Source organism: Populus euphratica, unplaced genomic scaffold (genome assembly GCF_000495115.2).
Source record: "Populus euphratica unplaced genomic scaffold, PopEup_1.0 scaffold11.1, whole genome shotgun sequence".
NCBI lineage: Eukaryota > Viridiplantae > Streptophyta > Magnoliopsida > Malpighiales > Salicaceae > Populus > Populus euphratica.
The window spans coordinates 1108356-1125432 of record NW_011499878.1 but is presented as its reverse complement, the minus strand read 5'-3'; the positions used below and the strand labels follow the sequence as shown (position 1 = coordinate 1125432).

Here is a 17077-nt window from a genome sequence, read left to right as displayed (position 1 = left end):
ATTTAAGCTATATTTTTAAATTTAATTTTATTATCTTATTAACAGTATACCGAGGCAATTGATTATTAAATAATCTTACATATATATATATATATATATATATATATATATATATATTAAGATACCACACAACACAACAAACGGTGGATACTTGATAGGTCACACGTACTCTTAGAGTTGGTCAAAGTCATGCAAATTGGAGGAAATCAAGGAACAATAAATACTGTGAAAGAATAAATAAAGACACCCTCTTGGACTGACGGTGATAAATTGAATTACATCACACTAATTAAATAAAATGAAAATAAAATAAAATCAAGAATGACTTCTTTCTGGAAGTAAAATAAAAAGGGAAGATAAAATGTTTCTTCAAATTGGAGAAGGTAGTGAAGATGGAATATCTGCTCCAACCCTACAACCTTCAAGCATGAAAACAATATCAGCCATTGATGGTCTATCAAGTGGATCAGGTGCTGTGCAAAGAAGGCCAACTTTGATTCCTAGCAAGAACTCTTCCCATTCTGATGATTCTGGGTCTAACTCAAGCAATCCGGGTTCAAGTAGTTCTGATATTTGGCCTCTTTGCAATTGCTTTTTCACCCACTTGACAATGTCTTCGTCTTGCGTGAACATAACTGGTTTCCTTCCTGTTAGAATCTCTAACAATACGATGCCAAAACTGTACACGTCAGCTTCTTTTGTCGGTTGTCCTGTTAATGCTACTTCTGGTGAAGTATAGCCTAGTGAACCCATTGGGGTGGAAGATGAGGAGGCTTCTGCTGGTGTTGCTATGGTTAATTTATCGAGCCCGAATTCAGATAAATGTGCTTCGAAATCAGCATCAAAAAGGACATTTTGTGGCTTGACATCACCGTGAATCATTGAGAGTGAATGCAGGAAAGCTAGCCCACGAGCAATGCCGAGAGCAATTAAGTGGCGCATTGGCCAGTTTAGAACATGCCCGTCTTGGTGTGAGGCTTCTTGAAGGAGAGTCGCAAGGTTTCCATTTGGCATGTAATCATAGACGAGTAGCCTAACATCAGGTGGTCCTGCATAGTAGCCACGTAAAACTGTTAGGTTTCTATGCTTCACTTTGCCTAGTGATTCCGCTTCTTTACGAAAGTTGCCTGCACTGATAGATCCGTCTGGGAGGCGCCGGACTGAGAGCACCATTCCATCTTGATATGAAGCCTTGAATACAAGTCCATATCTTCCCCTGCTTAACACATTGTCCTCGTCAAACTGTCTAGTTGCCTCCAATGTCTCTGCATATGTTATCTTGTTATTGAACATGACAAGTTTTGGCCCTCCGTTTTCTCCGCTGCCACGACTTCTGTCTGCCCCCGAACTTGCACGAGCTGGGCTTCGCTTCTTCTCACCGGTTACCCCATCTCTAAGCCTACCGCGCCAGCGTAAAAGACTGTAAATGTATGCACAGCAACACAATGCTAAAAGGATAGTTGTAGATATGGGCACGCCGATGAATAGAAACAATTTCTTCCTCTTCCTCTTCTTAACATGTGCACATTCTCTATCCACTGGCTTACCACATAATTTCCCATTCACAGCAAACACAGAAGGATCATTGAACCGAGAACCTAGCAACTCTGGAATCTCTCCTTCAAGATTGTTCCTTGATAAATTCAAGTATATCAAGCTTGGAATGTATGAAAGATTTGCTGGAACAGTCCCATTCAAGCTGTTAGAGGAAAGATTCAGAACTGTGAGGTTTGTTAACTTCGACAATGACTCTGGTATATGGCCCGAAAGATGATTAGCATCCACCGAAAGAGAAATCAAAGGGGAGCATCTATAAATATTCTCCGGGATTTCCCCAGTTAAAGCATTCTCACCCAAATCAAGCTTCTTCAAACGTGACAAGCGAGAGATATCACCTGGAATGCCGCCCCTCAGATGATTAGAACGCATTTCAAGCACTTCAAGACTTGAACAGTTACCGAGCTCAGCTGGGATCATACCGGAAATATAATTCCGAGACAATGAAAGAACAGCCAATGACGTAAGATATCCGTAATTCTCCGGAACCTCGCCAGTGAAGGAATTAGATGTGAGATTCAGATACTGTAGACTAACTAAGCTGCTGAAACCTTCAGGAACAGGCCCAGATAACTTATTCTCTTCCAAAGAAACAACTTGCAAACTTGGCAAACCAAATATCTCAATCGGCAACTCACCAGACAAATTTTGCTTACTCAAATCCAGAGTTGTCAGCTTCAACAACCTCCCAATACTAGCCGGAATCCTCCCTGAAAACCCACAAGCACTCAAGTTCAAAACCATCAAACCCTTCAAGTCCCCTATATTGTAAGGAACCTCACCATAAAACTTATTAAAGCTCAAATCCAAAGTGCTCAAATTTGTCAACCTCATTATCTCCTCGGGCACATTTCCACTCAAATTATTAGCCTCCAATTTCAACGTTTCAAGCTCAAAAAGACCTCCAAAACTCGGTGGAATCGAACCAGAAAACAAATTCCCTCCTAAAGACAACAACCTTAACCTCCTTATTTCGCTCAAAAACATAGGAATCCGACCCCCAAACCGATTCCCTTCAAGAGCAAGAACCTGTAAGAAACCACATTTTACAATATGATTAGGAATATCACCGGTTAATGAATTATTAGCCACTCTAAACTCCTCTAACCTCGAAAGATTACCGATACCATCCGGCAAACTCCCCGAAAATAAATTTCCTGAAAAATCAACCACTCTAACTGTAGTCAAACCAGTCAACCAAGAAGGAAACACGCCGTTAATGTGATTCTCGTGAATTTCTAAAACCTCCAGAGTACTAAAACAACCTTCATTTGACGGCGGTTCAATTCCCGTGAATGCATTAACTCCAAACTTCAGAATCCTCAGCTTCTTCGAAACTCCACAGACAACATTAGCCGGAATCGAGCCGGAGAGTTCATTCCGAGATAAAGAAAGCACTTCGAGTTTAGGTATTAAGCCAATACTTGCCGGTACCAAACCTTTAAGCGAATTATCTTCGATGCTTAAATGAATAAGCGATGAACAATTGGCTATTGCTGATGGTAAAGTGCCGTACAACTGATTAGAATCAAGCCATAAGTACTCAAGCTCTTGAAGTTGACCAATGCTCGCCGGAACTTCACCGGAGAATTTATTGTACGATAAATTGATGAGTTGGAGCTGAGATTTAGATGAGAAGTTCCCCGGTATCTCACCGGATAATGAATTTGATGAGATATCGAGGTAACGGAGAGAATTTGAAATGTAACCAGAGATTTTTCCGCTAAGGAAGTTGTGAGCGACGTTGAGGAATTGAAGGTTAGTAAGGTTGACGATAGCTGACGGAAAGTTACCGGAGAGTGAGTTGGACTGCAAGTAAACGGCGCGTAAGAGAGAGCACTGAGAAAGCGAGGGAGGGATGGAGCCGTTAAAGTTGTTTGAGTGGAGACTTAACTTACGCAACTGGTGTAACTTAGAGAGTTGTTCAGTGAGTTGACCACTGAGTTGGAGACGAGGTAGCCGTACTTCATGAACTCGTTTATTGTAACATACAATGCCATGCCAGTCACAAGGAGCTGACTGCGTGGATTCATCCCAACCGTCTAATGCTCCTAGTGGATCGTTGAGATTGAGCTTGAACGACGTCAAAGCTTGGATCTCCTCAGACGAAGAAACGACATCGCTTTGAGTGGACGTTATTATGGTTGCAGAAATGAAGAAGAGAAAAATAGCCGTTGCCGTGGACATTAGAGAAATGAAATGGGTTTTGGCAGTGGAAACTGAGAGTGGAAATGGGAATGAAAAATGGCGGCCAGGTTATTTAGTGGAGGAGACAGAGGAGGAGGAGGCGGAGGAGGAGCGTGCGTGCAAGGAGAGATGGACTGGAAAGAGTGGAAGACAGAAACGAGGCCAAATGTTGGGTTGGGGTCTTTTTGCTCCGTTGTTCGTAGTCACAGCCTGCCGTGTGTTGTGTTGTTCGTTTAATGAAATTATTTTACCCCTAAATTGTTGTGGTTGTGTCCGGATAAGCTATGAACAGTTGATTCGGTACATCCTTAGAATTATTATTTTTTTTAAAAAAATTAAGTAACTTATGTTATTTTGAATTATTAATATTAATGGTCAAACTTTGACTTTAAATTAAATGTTTTATATGACATGGTTCGATTTTTACAATTTTTTCCCTTTCTTTTCGGAAATAGTTTTCTGTATCGTGGAATACTAAGATAATAAAGTTTTGCAAAATGGCATGATATTGACTGTAATTTTTCCTGTGTTTGCTACTATAATGTATAGTAATTTTACTTGAAAAAATTTTAAATAATTTTTTATATTTAATATTAATATATTAAAATCATCGAAAAGGATTAAAAAAATCATTAATTTGAAATTTTTTGGCATTCTATTTTTACATGTATTTAAATATGTTTCAAAAGTATCTTTAACATTAAAAAAATATTATTTTTTAAAAATAATTTCATTATAATTTTAATATGATAAAAAAAAACATTCTAAGTCATTTACATGCACTGAATTGATAGTCGGACATTATTATGCCACAAGTACTGTTTTCCCTTTTACATTCTCGCAGCCACAAAAGGTGCATGGCCTTTTAAAAGAATGAAGGCTATTAACCGGGGGAACTTTTTTGCACTTTACTTTCTGGCCACTTCTCATGGTTTTGATCATTAACTTGCTCGTGGATTCTCATCACGAGGGGCTTGATAATGCCACCCTGACAGGAGGCGTGGTGGGTTATCTGAGGGAGTTTGATAAATTGTTGGAGTCCACGCCGGTCGTCGTGTCATCTGGGAAGCAGAGAACTTTAAACTTGGCGTGGTAAGGTGGGGAAAATGGTCCAAATGGACGAGCCACAGAGCTCAGTCAGCTGGCCGGTTGGAGTATCGAGAATTAGATAAGCAGATGATTACTAAGCTTAGCATTTTAATAACCCTGAACATAGATTTATTACATCCCATTGACAAAAAGAATAACAAAATCTAGGGGTATGTGGAGATGGTTTTGGATGTTGATTAAAGGTAATGATTCTGTCATTAACAGTAATGCTCTGAACTTGAATTTATTACATCCCATCTCAAAAAGGAGGAGGAAAAAGGAAATCCTGATAAGCAAAAGCATGGACTAAACTCAATTAGCGATATCCTAGAAATCAACTCGATGATGAGCTCAAATTGGATTGATAAGACTAGGTCGTTAGAGCCATCTGATTGGCTTGATCTTCAATTCAACATGTAACTGTTGCATACTTGATTTGTCTCTATCGCAGCGGCCAGCAGGTAACAAGGTCGTGTGCTACTATGCATGATCAAGCCCCGGCTTGTCTCCTATCCTGTAATACGCATTCCTCCTCCACTGTTTTAGGATTCTTTTGTTTGTGCCATATTAGGAAGAGCAATGAAGATTCACCTCTTTTGACTTTTCAGGTGACAACAAATCCATAGATCAACCTAGAAAAATCCCATCCACACGGAAGTTTGTTTTTCTTTATCCACAAACCATGTTTTTCAAGAAAACCAATTCCTATAAAATTGAATTTTCAAGATTTTCCACGTTCATTACCTTGCCTTGTAGGAGAAAAAGAGATGGGGGAAATAATAATCTGTTTTCAGTGTTATTTTTTTCACAAAGATTGCAGCACGAAGAAAGGATTCGAAGATCACAGCAAAAACTGAGCCAAAAAATATAAATTCAAACAGACATCGGCAACCGAGCAAACAAAAAGAAAAGAAAATGAACTCTCCTACAACACCTTCGTTGGGACAAATATCAAATAGTTGAAGCACAGAAACACACTCGACTGTTGTTATGATTATAATTATAGGAAAAATTTTACTAAAATCCAAGGAGGCTACATAGACTACAGCATCACTGTTTAAAGTGCCATTCAACAATCAAAAAATAAAATGGTGATAGATTCTTTAGCAAAGATGACAGACTATTTGGAACATTTGTGTCCTCTTGATCTTGAAGTCGAAGAACTCATGAATGTGTTAAACTGTACAATATACCCTAGATTTAAGTGACTGGCATGAAAATGAACAAGATGGGAAGATCAAAATATCTGGAAAAGAGAGCAAGACGGGAGGAAAGAGAAACAACGAGGGTGTTTAGACAAATTAAGGCACTGGTATTTTGAAACTTTAAAATGCAAGAAACTGTTTGTTTTAGAGGTAAATTTTGTGATTGTAATTTATATAAGTTTAAAAAAAGTATGATGAATTGTGGGTAGTTAGATTTAGACACATCATAAAAATTATGATTGAAGTTTATTTATAATAAAAATTATATATAAAATAATTAATAATTATGTTTAAAAGTGTAATTATGATTATTTTTTAAAATAATTTTTATTTATAAAAATATTAAAATAATATTTTTATTATTTTTGATATTAGTGCATAAAAATAATCTTAAAAAAAATATATATATTAATTCGAATCAAAGAAAAAATTAAAAAAATTTAATTTTTTTCAAAAATATTTTTAAAATGCAAAAACAAATAGGATTTAAAAATTTTTAAACTCACTTAAAAAAATATAAAAACTATTATATAAAAACTGAGTTTTAAACTTTATTTTTTAAAAGGTCCCATAACATAAAATATAGTTTTTTTTGTTATCAAACATATTATTATGTTTGTTTCATTGCTAACGTAAAAGTTAATAAAAAATAAATGCAATAAAAGTGAATATAATAATATAAAAAATATATTAATTTGAAATGAAAAAAAAAAAAATCAAAGAAGCTTTCCATGTAGACATTGATGCGCCTTCTTCAGTCAATGAAGGAATCAGATGAGATGATTCTCAATGAACCTCAACTGGGCTGGACTCCTACATGCAAAAACTTCAACCGAAGAATGACTTTCCGTTGCCGGGATTTGAACCCGGGTCTTTCGGGTGAGAGCCGAATATCCTGACCAACTAGACTACAACGGATGGTTGCCTCATTCATTGCTATAATATTTTATCACACAATATTTCTGATTTACTGGTGTGTTTTATAGTCATGTGGCATGAGAGAGACCTGGTGGGCATGTGGCACTTCGGTCCAAACACAATTTCCACACTTTTTTGTTTATTAATGTTAGTATTCTAGCCAACTGACGCGTATACAAAATTTCCACGTTTAATATTACATTTTATGTCTTCTCTCCAAGTCGAATCTCTTTTTTATCCTCACATACCTAGTACACACATGCAATGTAATTATAATAGTATTTATTTAGTAATTTAAAAAAATAGATTTAAGAGAATATTTTTAATTTTAGTTTTTTTAAAATATTTGTTTAAAACAGTTATAAATTGAATTTTAATATGTAAAATAAATAAAATATATATTATTTTAGTTTTTATAAAATTAAAATTTTAAAATATATTATATATGAAATTCAATAAAAAAACATAATTTATTGGGTTTTTTTAATCCTAATTAAGTGAAAACATATGGCAGTTTGTTTTTTATTTTGTATTTTAAAAATATTTTTTAAATTTTTTCATTACTTTAAATTAATATTATTTTATTATTTTCATATCATTTTAATCTATTAATATTAAAAATATTTTTTAATATGTTTATAAATAAAATATATTTTAAAACACTATCAACATCACATTTAAAAAACCAATAACACACGATCAACATCACATTTAAAAAACCAATAACCTAGTGCTAAATAAAATATTCTGTTTGTTTTTATATTTTAAAAAAATTTAAATTTTTTTTATTTTTTATTTTAAATTAATATATTTTTAATATTTTTAAATTATTTTAATATACTAATATAAAAAATAATTTAATATAAAAATATTTTTTAAAAAAATCTCAGCCACACTTCCACACCGACAACTAACTCCATCCATTGGTCTTTAAATGTGCCCTCGCGTCAAAGATACGTGGCACGTTTGAGCAAATTTAGAAGTCGTTTTCTATAGAGGACAGAGTTGCCGCTCTTTTAATAAACTTTTATTAAGACTTTAATGGTCTTTAAGACTTTTATCTTCAAGTAGTTCCAAACTACTTGGGGTAAGTTTCTCTTGTCTTCATGCTGACCCACGTGAACTCAGGACTATAAATAGCATACATTCATTACAGGCTTTTCACAAACTCATCGATTATGGCATTTTTTCGTGTATAATATAAAGGTTTTCGCAGAACATTAAGTGTAGAACAAAAATCTTTATTGATTAAATATTCACATTAATGTTTTTTATTTTAGGTTTGAGTTCTTGTACTGTATTAGAAAATTAAAATAAAATCATTATTAAAACTCAATCAAGCTACTTAAATATTTATAATAATATGATTTTTTAATATAATATTAAAATTTTAACGGTAAATAATCATCCAGTCAAATCTCATCCTTTTCATTGTGTTTAATTATACTACTGAAATTAAATGGAAAGTATTGGTGGCCTTTATGAATCTCAAGTTAAAAAAATTCACTTGAAAAACATTTTTGAAAAAATAATATATGGTTGTTTTTGAGGCCTTAATCAATATTTTAGACTGAAATGATTATTTAACCTATCATATTGCATGAATTAATTTTATTTTTCACTCGCAAAGAGGCTTATTGGATCTTTTGGAGACGCTTCTTAATTGGTTTCCAAACAAAACTACATCGCTAACGCCTAGTTTTTAACATATTTCTCTATTGTGTTGTTTTCTGATGGTGTTTGTTAATATATTTTATGCAACAAAACAATATCTTTATGTAGAGAAGTTCAAATAAAAATTGACGAACATAGGGAAAAAATTCCAGTTAAAAACTTTATGAAACATGCTAGATGTAACAGTGCAATTTTAGTTTGGGGACTCAATTGATAAATGATCAATATATTAGGGGTTAATTTGAGGTTTTACTCTCATTTGCCATGGCTCATCCAACTCCCCTGCCTATCAATGAGGCTTGAACGCAAATAGTTTCTCAATCTTGCACCTTCTCTCACCATCACCAATTTAGTCATCATTATTATTATTTTATTTTCTGTTTTAGTATCAAAAAAGGATATTTCGAGGGATGCACCGGATTTTATTAGAGGGCGTGAGGTTCTGTAGAGGGATTTGAAGCTGCTGGAGGTACCACATTGCGCTTGCTTCGTGTTTAGTTAATCAATTATGATTCAAGACTGTGTTTTGTTATCTTTTATTGGTTGCATTTGGAAGTATTTAGAATGGAAAAATGTGAAGACTGAGAATTCATGAAAATGCTAAGTTGCTAGAGCATGACCTGTGAAATTATTTAGAGGTAGAGAGCTAAAGAGTCTTGTGCATGGGATTATTTTGCAGTAATTTGTGAATGCGTCTCAATGTAATGAATTTACTAGAAGAAAAGGGATGGGTTTATTTTGAATGAAGAATGTAGTGAATTTTTTTCTTTTTTTCTTTCTTTCTCATCAGTTATACCTTACGTTGATGCCCATTCAAGTTATTGGACTCGTGATAAATTTCTGTTGTGGATGTGGGAGGAAGGAGCCAGTAGCCTTGCACCAGATTTGCAAGCACAGATTGATGAGACATTGGGAGAGATTACCCCTCGATCTGTCCTAGAGCTTCTTGCCTTGCCTTTCAGAGACGAATACCGAACAAGAAGGGAGGAGGGTCTCCAAGGAGTCCGGCACACATTATGGACTGGAGGAGGGGGAGCAGCACCTGTTGCTGGAGGATATATTTACCGGGGAAGATTTCATGAATGAGGCCTTCTTACGTATGACTGCAACTAAGAAGGTAGTACAGAAGATGATCGTGATGAAATGTACCTTTGCCTAATCACTTTTGCCCAATTCTCATTGAAAATTTCTCCTTGTGAAAGGTTGACCTGTTCGTCACCACACCAAGTAATATCCCAGCACAGAATTTTGAAGTTTATGGAGTGGCTCTTGCCCCTGTTGCCAAAGCCTTCGCGTGAAAAAAGCTCCATCTCATCCCAGATGCTGATAACCTATTTGGACAACTTCAGCAGATTAAGGTAACAAATCAAGGGAGTCTTGCTTCTGTCTGTAATTCCACGGAAAACCATGAGATTGACTTCGCTTTGGAGAGGGTCTTTGTTCACTGCTTGTTGGCGAGCTTGATGAGTGTCGTAAATGGTTGGGTTAAGACAGTGATAACTCTCCTTACAGAAATCCACCTATTTTTTATTTTATCATGGAAAATTCGAAGGATCATTATGATGATCTTCCTGGGCTTTGTAAATTTTTTGAGACATGGTTGATGGGGGTGTTATTTCCTAGATTTAGGGACACCAAAGATATAGAATTCAAGCTCGGAGATTATTATGATGATCCCACTGTCTTGAGATATTTAGACAGGCAGGAGGGAGGTGGTCGTTCTCCCATGGCTGCCGCAGCAGCCATAGTGAGAATTGGAGCTGAGGCTACTGCTGTTATTGATCATGTGAAGGCTAGTGCAATTCAGGCATTGCAGAAGGTGTTTCCACTTGGCCACAAGGACATGGGTGCAGAAATCCATGAAAATGATCAATTATGTTCATCCTGCTGTAGAAACAGAAGAGCCTTTCGCACGTCTAGGTCTAGAAAATCCTGAAGAGATGTTTCTGATGAATGTATACATGTCATGTTACACATGACCAAGTTACTTAAAGCATCTTCATTCCTTGTCTGTACTTCTAGCAAGAAGGCATCTTCATTCCTTGTCCGTCATAGCAAGAAAGCTGTGTTTTAGCATATACCAAGTTATGAAACAAACTTGTTGAAGCAAACGTGTTATTTGTTATGACAGAAAAATAATTTATCAAGATATAACTGATCTTAAGGTATCAATTTAAGAATTCTATTATCTCTGGTTTTTAATTACAAGTTAAATTTCTCAAACTTGATTTCAGTTTTTCTGAGAAGATATCATCTTCATTTAGGATTGCTTGATCACATAATTAAAAAATCCACATCTGCTACACTCCGAAGCATCCTTTGAAGACAACTTCCAGGTTTTGGATAATCAGATGTTGAAAATACGGACAGACCGTGCAGCCGAAATTGCACAACTTGGTTGGGTATAAGATTATAACCTGTTGGACCTAACTGTTGAGAGTTTGACTGTGTCTGTAGATGGATTACATACTGTAGTAGAAGCCACTGTTAAAGAGCAACCCACCTAACCGACAAGTTCATCCAGAGAAAAATGCCTCAAGTGAAAAAAAATTACACAACAAGATATGAGTTGTCAAGCTCCGTTAGGGATGGAAAATTACCGGAGGGGCAATTATGATGTAGAAGATGCTATGGCTTGGTGGTAATCCTTTGCGTCTTTGTTTGTAGTCTTATATATTTTCCTTTAAGGCATTTTGCGCAGCTTTTATTATGGGCTAGTTCAAATATTTTTTTGCTTGTACACAAATAAAGAATGGAATATCACAGCTACGCGAGGCATATAGATCTGTAAGGAAAGCACAATGATGAGACGTAAAGATATCCCCAACACAAATCCTGCTGGCACATCTCTAATGCCTTACCCTTGTCTAACATTTCCTGGCGCAGGTCTGTGTAACAGTCACAAACTTGTTGCCTATACCATGTCAAAGGGGTATAATTTGATAGATGTATGAACAAAAGCTGTGAGAAGCAGACGATTAATGAACACAAACTTTTGACTGCTGCAATGAACTCGCAAGCCGTTTCAATTTCTGCACAACAGAAGCTTGCTTCAATGGCACAAGTTGAACCGTGCATGCAGAGCCATCAAGTCCCCACCGAACAGTTGTGAGCAAATAAACTTCACCTCCAACAAGCTTACAATAGTGAAGACATGTTGTCTCTCCAACTGGCAGGTTTTTGATTCGTTGAGAAGCTCAGTCCAAACATCTCTTTCGGGGCGTGGCGAGGCTCTACAATCCCAGCCAGCTTTGCTACAAGGGTAGCACTGTCCTTTATATGTCTCATGTCCCTTGCATCTGTCCATAAACGACGTGCCAACTTAAGGCTCCTTTGCTTCGTGTCTAACATGATGCCCCACTTCTGGTAAAGGCGCTCTCTCTCTGTTTTTGTGTATTTCTTCTGCAGTTGCTTTGCTAACATGTCCCTTTCACGACTGAGAGCCTTCAAGCTATCCTCAATAGAAAATGAATGTCAGTTTTCTCATGGGCAGTGAAATAACAAAAAACAATGGAGTTCAACATTTTCACTAGTAACACTTCCATTTAGTTAACATTCACCAACCAGAAGAAAACAGAGATTTCTTTTCATCAAGCAATTGTTTGTGGGCAAGCTGCTGGTGTGTATGATTGAATAACTGTAGATAAAATTCAAAGTGGAATAGAAGACTACCTTGAGGCTGGTGAGGCGATTTTACCATCAATTATAGTATTAGCTCCGCTGGAAAATGTGTCCTTCAGAAAATACAATCTTCTGAGCTCGACCTCCATGTACACATTGTCTGAGGGATCTCCTTTGAATAGCAGGAAGAAATAACTTCTGTGGACCAATGGCACATTGCATCTGAACCAAAGTTCAATTATCTTTCTCCGGTACCTCTCATATTTTACTTGCCAGTTACTATGATGATGCCTAGTTGATGCCTGCAAAACCTAAGAATAATCATATGTCCCGGTAAATGAAATATCTCCATTATAAATACATGTCGTTAAAAAAAGCAAACTAACCTATACCTAGGGTTGCCAAACTAAGTTAGCCATCATGCTTCTATTCTTATTTTTATTTCAGTTACAATCAATGGAAGCAAGGAAAAAGAAAAGCTAGAGGCCCCAGTGCAGATTACTAAAACAGATGGTTGAGTTGCACCAAACTTGTCTCTCTCAGTTTCTTAGGTTGTAAACTGCACCAAACACTTGAGTTGACTTCTTAACAGGGGATGGTCAGCACTGGTGTTAATAGGACAGGCCTGCCAGCCCTTCAAATTTCTATTTTTCCACAGAATCTAATGTAGGAACCAACTCATATAAGACGTTGATTGACAGGGCATCGATCCTATCATTTTCAGGAAAAAAATGTGCATCCTTGAGCTGACATGCAGCTTCGTGTCTAACAAAAACTATGATGAAGAACATTTTGAAATCTTATAGTGAGAAACCGCAAAGTGTTGAATGAAACACAAGAGTTGGTGGAAAACAGCTTAACGGAACTCATGATTCTTAAAGCACACATTTGAAAGCAATCTTGTGTATTCTTGGTGTAGCCAGACAAGAATCTTGTGCATTATGCTATTGTTGGCGATGCAAAATGGTTATCAAAGTCCATAATTTCTTCATCATGTAAATTTTTTATGAATGAAATTCGTAGATTCAAGCTACAAGTGAGGAGAAGAGCATAAGATATAATTAACCGGAAAGAAAATTAAACTATTGAATGAAGAGTAACATGAGGATATATATATATATATAAAAGAGAGAGAGAGATTGAGGTTTATCTTCTTACCTGCATATTCCGACTCAGGTTCTCTGAATGAAGTTTGGCCGCCATTTTATCAACTCCTGCAACAAAATCAAGGACGCTGGTGGTGTCCTCTACATCTACATCTATATCTTTTATGACATCTTCTTCTGCTGATGCACCATAAAGATGAGTTTGAGAATCTTCTTGAAACTTGTTTTCATGTTTAACATCATGCTCTAGTTCAAGAAGCTCTTGCTTCAAGTCTCCTGACCTTTCAGGAAAGTCTTTTTCAGATGCAGTAGGCGATACCCTTTCATTATCTTCTTCCTTCTCAGACCAAAGAGCATGTGGAATAGTCATGAGAACTGATCTCCTACTTTTGCTTCTACTCCATTTCAAGTTTTTATAGCTAGATTCAACTGCATCGGAGAATGAAGGGGATCGTTCTAAATGATCAATGGTCTCGTGCAATTCCTGAATTTTTTGTTTCACTGTTTCATGTGTGTTATTTGAATTGATATGAATCAACTCTTTATCTTCCTCCTGTGAGGATGGCACTTCACCTTCATGCATGGGTATTTTTTCTTCTAAAACAGGAAACAATACATCAGCTTCTTTTTTCACTTTTCTTCTAGATTCCACCATTATGGTACCTGGAAATTCCTCACAAATACCTTTTGCATCCTCACTGTTTCTTTTGCCAATATCCTCCCAACCTGGCCCAGAAAATTTTGGAATACTGCCATCCAGCAGGAAATTGTCTTCAGGAATTTCAGGCATCTGTATTAGTTGCTTGTTACGAGAAACAGCGCCAGGATAATTAAAATCCTTAAATGTTTTGGTTCCTGGGAGATCTGCATCCAGACGAAAAGCATCGATCATTTCTGAGGACCCTGGTGCTGAGTGGTCATCCATTCTAAAAACTTGATCTTTGATTCCAAATGATTCTAGCAAACTTTGGAGATGAGATTCAGCTTGATCCCGTTGCCAAGTTAACTCTTGAATCTCCTGGTGCATCTGCGATATTTTCATTAAACAGAAAGAACAGTGAGCAGAACTTGACAGTGCAGGTACTTTTTAAAGGAAAATGTAATCCAGCCCATTCATTACAGAAGCAAATGGTTTTGACCACAACAAAAAACAACAGCTTTGGGAAAAAGAGAAGTTCTTGATTTGTGGTGAGCAGAACCAGAAAAAAAAAGTCAACCAGATTGTAAGTATAAACTTTATTGATTATAAAACTATGGCCAGTGAACACGACTGCGATGGGTGATGTACCTTCCCTTAAAGTTTAAGGTTAATATTTATGTGAGAACTAATTCGCTTGGTTAAAGTTTGTGACTCCAATATTAATCCGAGTCAGTACTTATGTAAGTAAAACTCTGGGAAAAACACCAACAAAGGTTTGGAAAAAAAAAGATTCCAGTTTTCTATGTGTGCAAACTAACACGAGAACTCACCTTTTCAATTTGAAGCTCTTTCTCTCTTAGTAAGGCAGTGGAATCGCCAACAAAGGAATTTGATCCTGCACTCTTCAATTCATTCTCCAGCCTGGCCACTTCTTTCTGCAGTTTCTTTACCAATGTCTTATCTGACATTACTAGATTAACCTGTGCATTAGTGGTCACCTCTTTAGCACAACTTGCAAACAAAAGGGTGTTTCTTGATTGCTCAACATGACTGTGGGCAGGGCTCAATGTACAAATGATGGCCGTCCTGGCATTGCCTCCTAAGGAGTTTTGCAGTATGCGTGTTAACTTAGAGTCTCTGTAAGGAATGTGTCCATTTCTTCCCTTGCTGCACCAAGGCAATAAGTTATGTCATGATATAGGAGATAAAACAATCGAATCATATAAGAAATACAATGAGAGAGTAATGAAGAAGAGATGAAGTCTATGTAACCAGAACCAAGGACCCAACCACAAGAAAATAGAGCAAACAAAAACTTATAAGAAACTTCCCCACCTCAGTTTGCGAATTACAGTTCCCAGAGTCAGCAAACTGCGATTTATATGGGAACCTTCTTTTAATCTTGTAACAACCGCTAATGTCTGAGAAGCACGCTCACTTCCAGCAAGATCGACAAAATTCTGCAGAGCAAAACCAATTTAAGCTAGGATATCATTTATAGTCCAATTATCTAGTAATTCATAATTCTAGATATGCTGCATTATTTTTGTTTTATTCTGTTTAGGGCTGCATTTACCAGTTTTTCTTAGTTTTTATGAAAATTGTGCATGCAAACACTTAGAAAAAGTTTCATACCACTGTAGCTGTAAGAGTGGTTGAGTTTCCAGCACCTAAATATCCACGAGCAGAACTTTCAACTGTCTGGCAGATCCCATCATTTGACAACCAAGAAGAAAAAAAAAGAAGTAACAGTTACATCTCAAATTTGCAGTAGAGTGGGGATAATAACTGTGATTGAGTAAACGAGGCGTATACCAGTCTTAGAATTTGATGAGATCTGGAGCTGGTTTCGTTCAACGTGGTCTCCCCTATTTGTCTTTGATCTGCAATAATCCAACATAAAAAAAATTATGACAAGTCTCGTATGCTAAACACACATCCAATACATATATAGCAGCATGGTACTGTACTATAAAGCTAACATCGATGTTCACCCTTACCTTCACAAATGGAAATGAGCTCCAGTAGGTGGTTCCAATCAACCAAAGTGTCCTCTATAAGTCCCTCGACAACAGTCCCTCTCTGTTGAATCGAAAATAATGTCGTCACTAAGACATGTCTACGTAAGTCCTGAAAATGGAAATTCTCAAATAGGGCACAATAATATTCACCTCAGGATCATCAAGGAGTCTAAGCGGAGAACTGGATGTGCTAAGCAGGTCTTTAACAGCTTCATTGTAAATCTCCATGGCAGAGAATTTCAACACAAACTCCCTCTCTTTGTGCTAACACATAAAAAATGATAACGAAAAAGAAAAAAAAATATTACCACACAACGAACACGGTATAAGCTTCAAACCCAAGCTATCTTAGAAAACGAATTAGTTATATAATTTTTTTTTCCTTTAAATTACCTGCTCCATGTATTCATACACATCTGCAAGCGCATATTCTGTAATTCCACGCATCGTATACGTCTTTCCACTGCTCGTTTGCCCGTACGCAAAAATCGTGGCTGCAGATACAGGAAAAAAAAATTCAATTCCACCAATTTTTTAGACTGTATGGAAATTTCATAAAATTAGTACCAAAAATAATATAATATTACTCACAATTAACGCCACTGACAGCCAAAAGAGCAATTTCTTTAACTCCTTCCTCATACACCTGCTTCGTTAGGCAATCACTCCTAAATACTCTGTCTACACACATAATCTAACCGTTAAAAACAAATAGATTTCCCTTCTCTGAAAAGAAACGAAGCGATCGGCGCCTAACTACTTACCAAATGTATAGGCGGTGGGGAACATGGAGCGTTCTGGCATGTTGCTTTTGAATATAATAGTGGAATTATTAATGCATTCCCAATCAGAAACGTCGTTCCTTGCAATTTCTCTCTCGTTTAAAGGCCTCAATCTGACCGAAACTAGAATCCTCTCTTCTTGACCACTCGTTTCGTCGGACGTGAGGTCATCGCCTCCGATTGACGACGCCGCGCTCATCTTGTCCTATTTTGTATCAACAAAAGCTACAATGCACGAATAAATGATCGACCGGGGGGAGAAGAAGATGAGGGAAAG

The 17077-nt window shown here is 36.6% G+C and overlaps 2 protein-coding genes, 1 non-coding gene and 1 pseudogene across 4 annotated transcripts; 1 reads left to right on the top strand and 3 right to left on the bottom strand.

Moving 5' to 3' along the window:
- Window positions 1–234: 234 nt before the first annotated feature.
- Window positions 235–3946, bottom strand: LOC105128823 (probable LRR receptor-like serine/threonine-protein kinase At4g36180). The gene has a single exon (XM_011030653.1). It carries the CDS (start codon window positions 3742–3744, stop codon window positions 370–372), a length of 3375 nt encoding a protein of 1124 aa, XP_011028955.1. The 5' UTR covers window positions 3745–3946; the 3' UTR covers window positions 235–369.
- A 2937-nt stretch (window positions 3947–6883) lies between these two features.
- TRNAE-CUC (transfer RNA glutamic acid (anticodon CUC)) lies at window positions 6884–6956 on the bottom strand. The gene has a single exon. It is a non-coding gene; the product is annotated as a tRNA-Glu (tRNA).
- A 2129-nt stretch (window positions 6957–9085) lies between these two features.
- LOC105128822 (protein ACCUMULATION AND REPLICATION OF CHLOROPLASTS 6, chloroplastic-like) lies at window positions 9086–10688 on the top strand (annotated as a pseudogene).
- Window positions 10689–11306: 618 nt separating this feature from the next.
- On the bottom strand, window positions 11307–17071 carry LOC105128821 (kinesin-like protein NACK1). 2 transcript variants are annotated; one of them, XM_011030651.1, is made up of 12 exons: window positions 16783–17071; window positions 16610–16699; window positions 16412–16512; window positions 16169–16282; window positions 15998–16079; window positions 15813–15880; window positions 15633–15698; window positions 15333–15457; window positions 14828–15164; window positions 13410–14384; window positions 12303–12562; window positions 11307–12081 (listed from the first exon to the last, which is right to left on the bottom strand). In XM_011030651.1, exons 1-12 carry the CDS (start codon window positions 16997–16999, stop codon window positions 11769–11771), a joined length of 2748 nt encoding a protein of 915 aa, XP_011028953.1. In that variant the 5' UTR covers window positions 17000–17071; the 3' UTR covers window positions 11307–11768. The 2 variants fall into 2 exon arrangements, with proteins under 2 accessions (XP_011028953.1, XP_011028954.1); XM_011030652.1 differs by having other exon boundaries at window positions 12303–12553.
- Window positions 17072–17077: the final 6 nt, after the last annotated feature.

Coding starts and splice junctions, on each gene's coding strand:
- LOC105128821 (XM_011030651.1), bottom strand. CDS start 16,999: ATGAGCGCGGCGTCGTCAATCGGAGGCGATGACCTCACGTCCGACGAA. Junction 15,458..15,632: donor CCACTCTTACAGCTACAGTG/GTATGAAACTTT, acceptor TTTGCTCTGCAG/AATTTTGTCGATCTTGCTGG. Junction 12,082..12,302: donor ATCGCCTCACCAGCCTCAAG/GTAGTCTTCTAT, acceptor TATTGAGGATAG/CTTGAAGGCTCTCAGTCGTG.
- LOC105128823 (XM_011030653.1), bottom strand. CDS start 3,744: ATGTCCACGGCAACGGCTATTTTTCTCTTCTTCATTTCTGCAACCATA.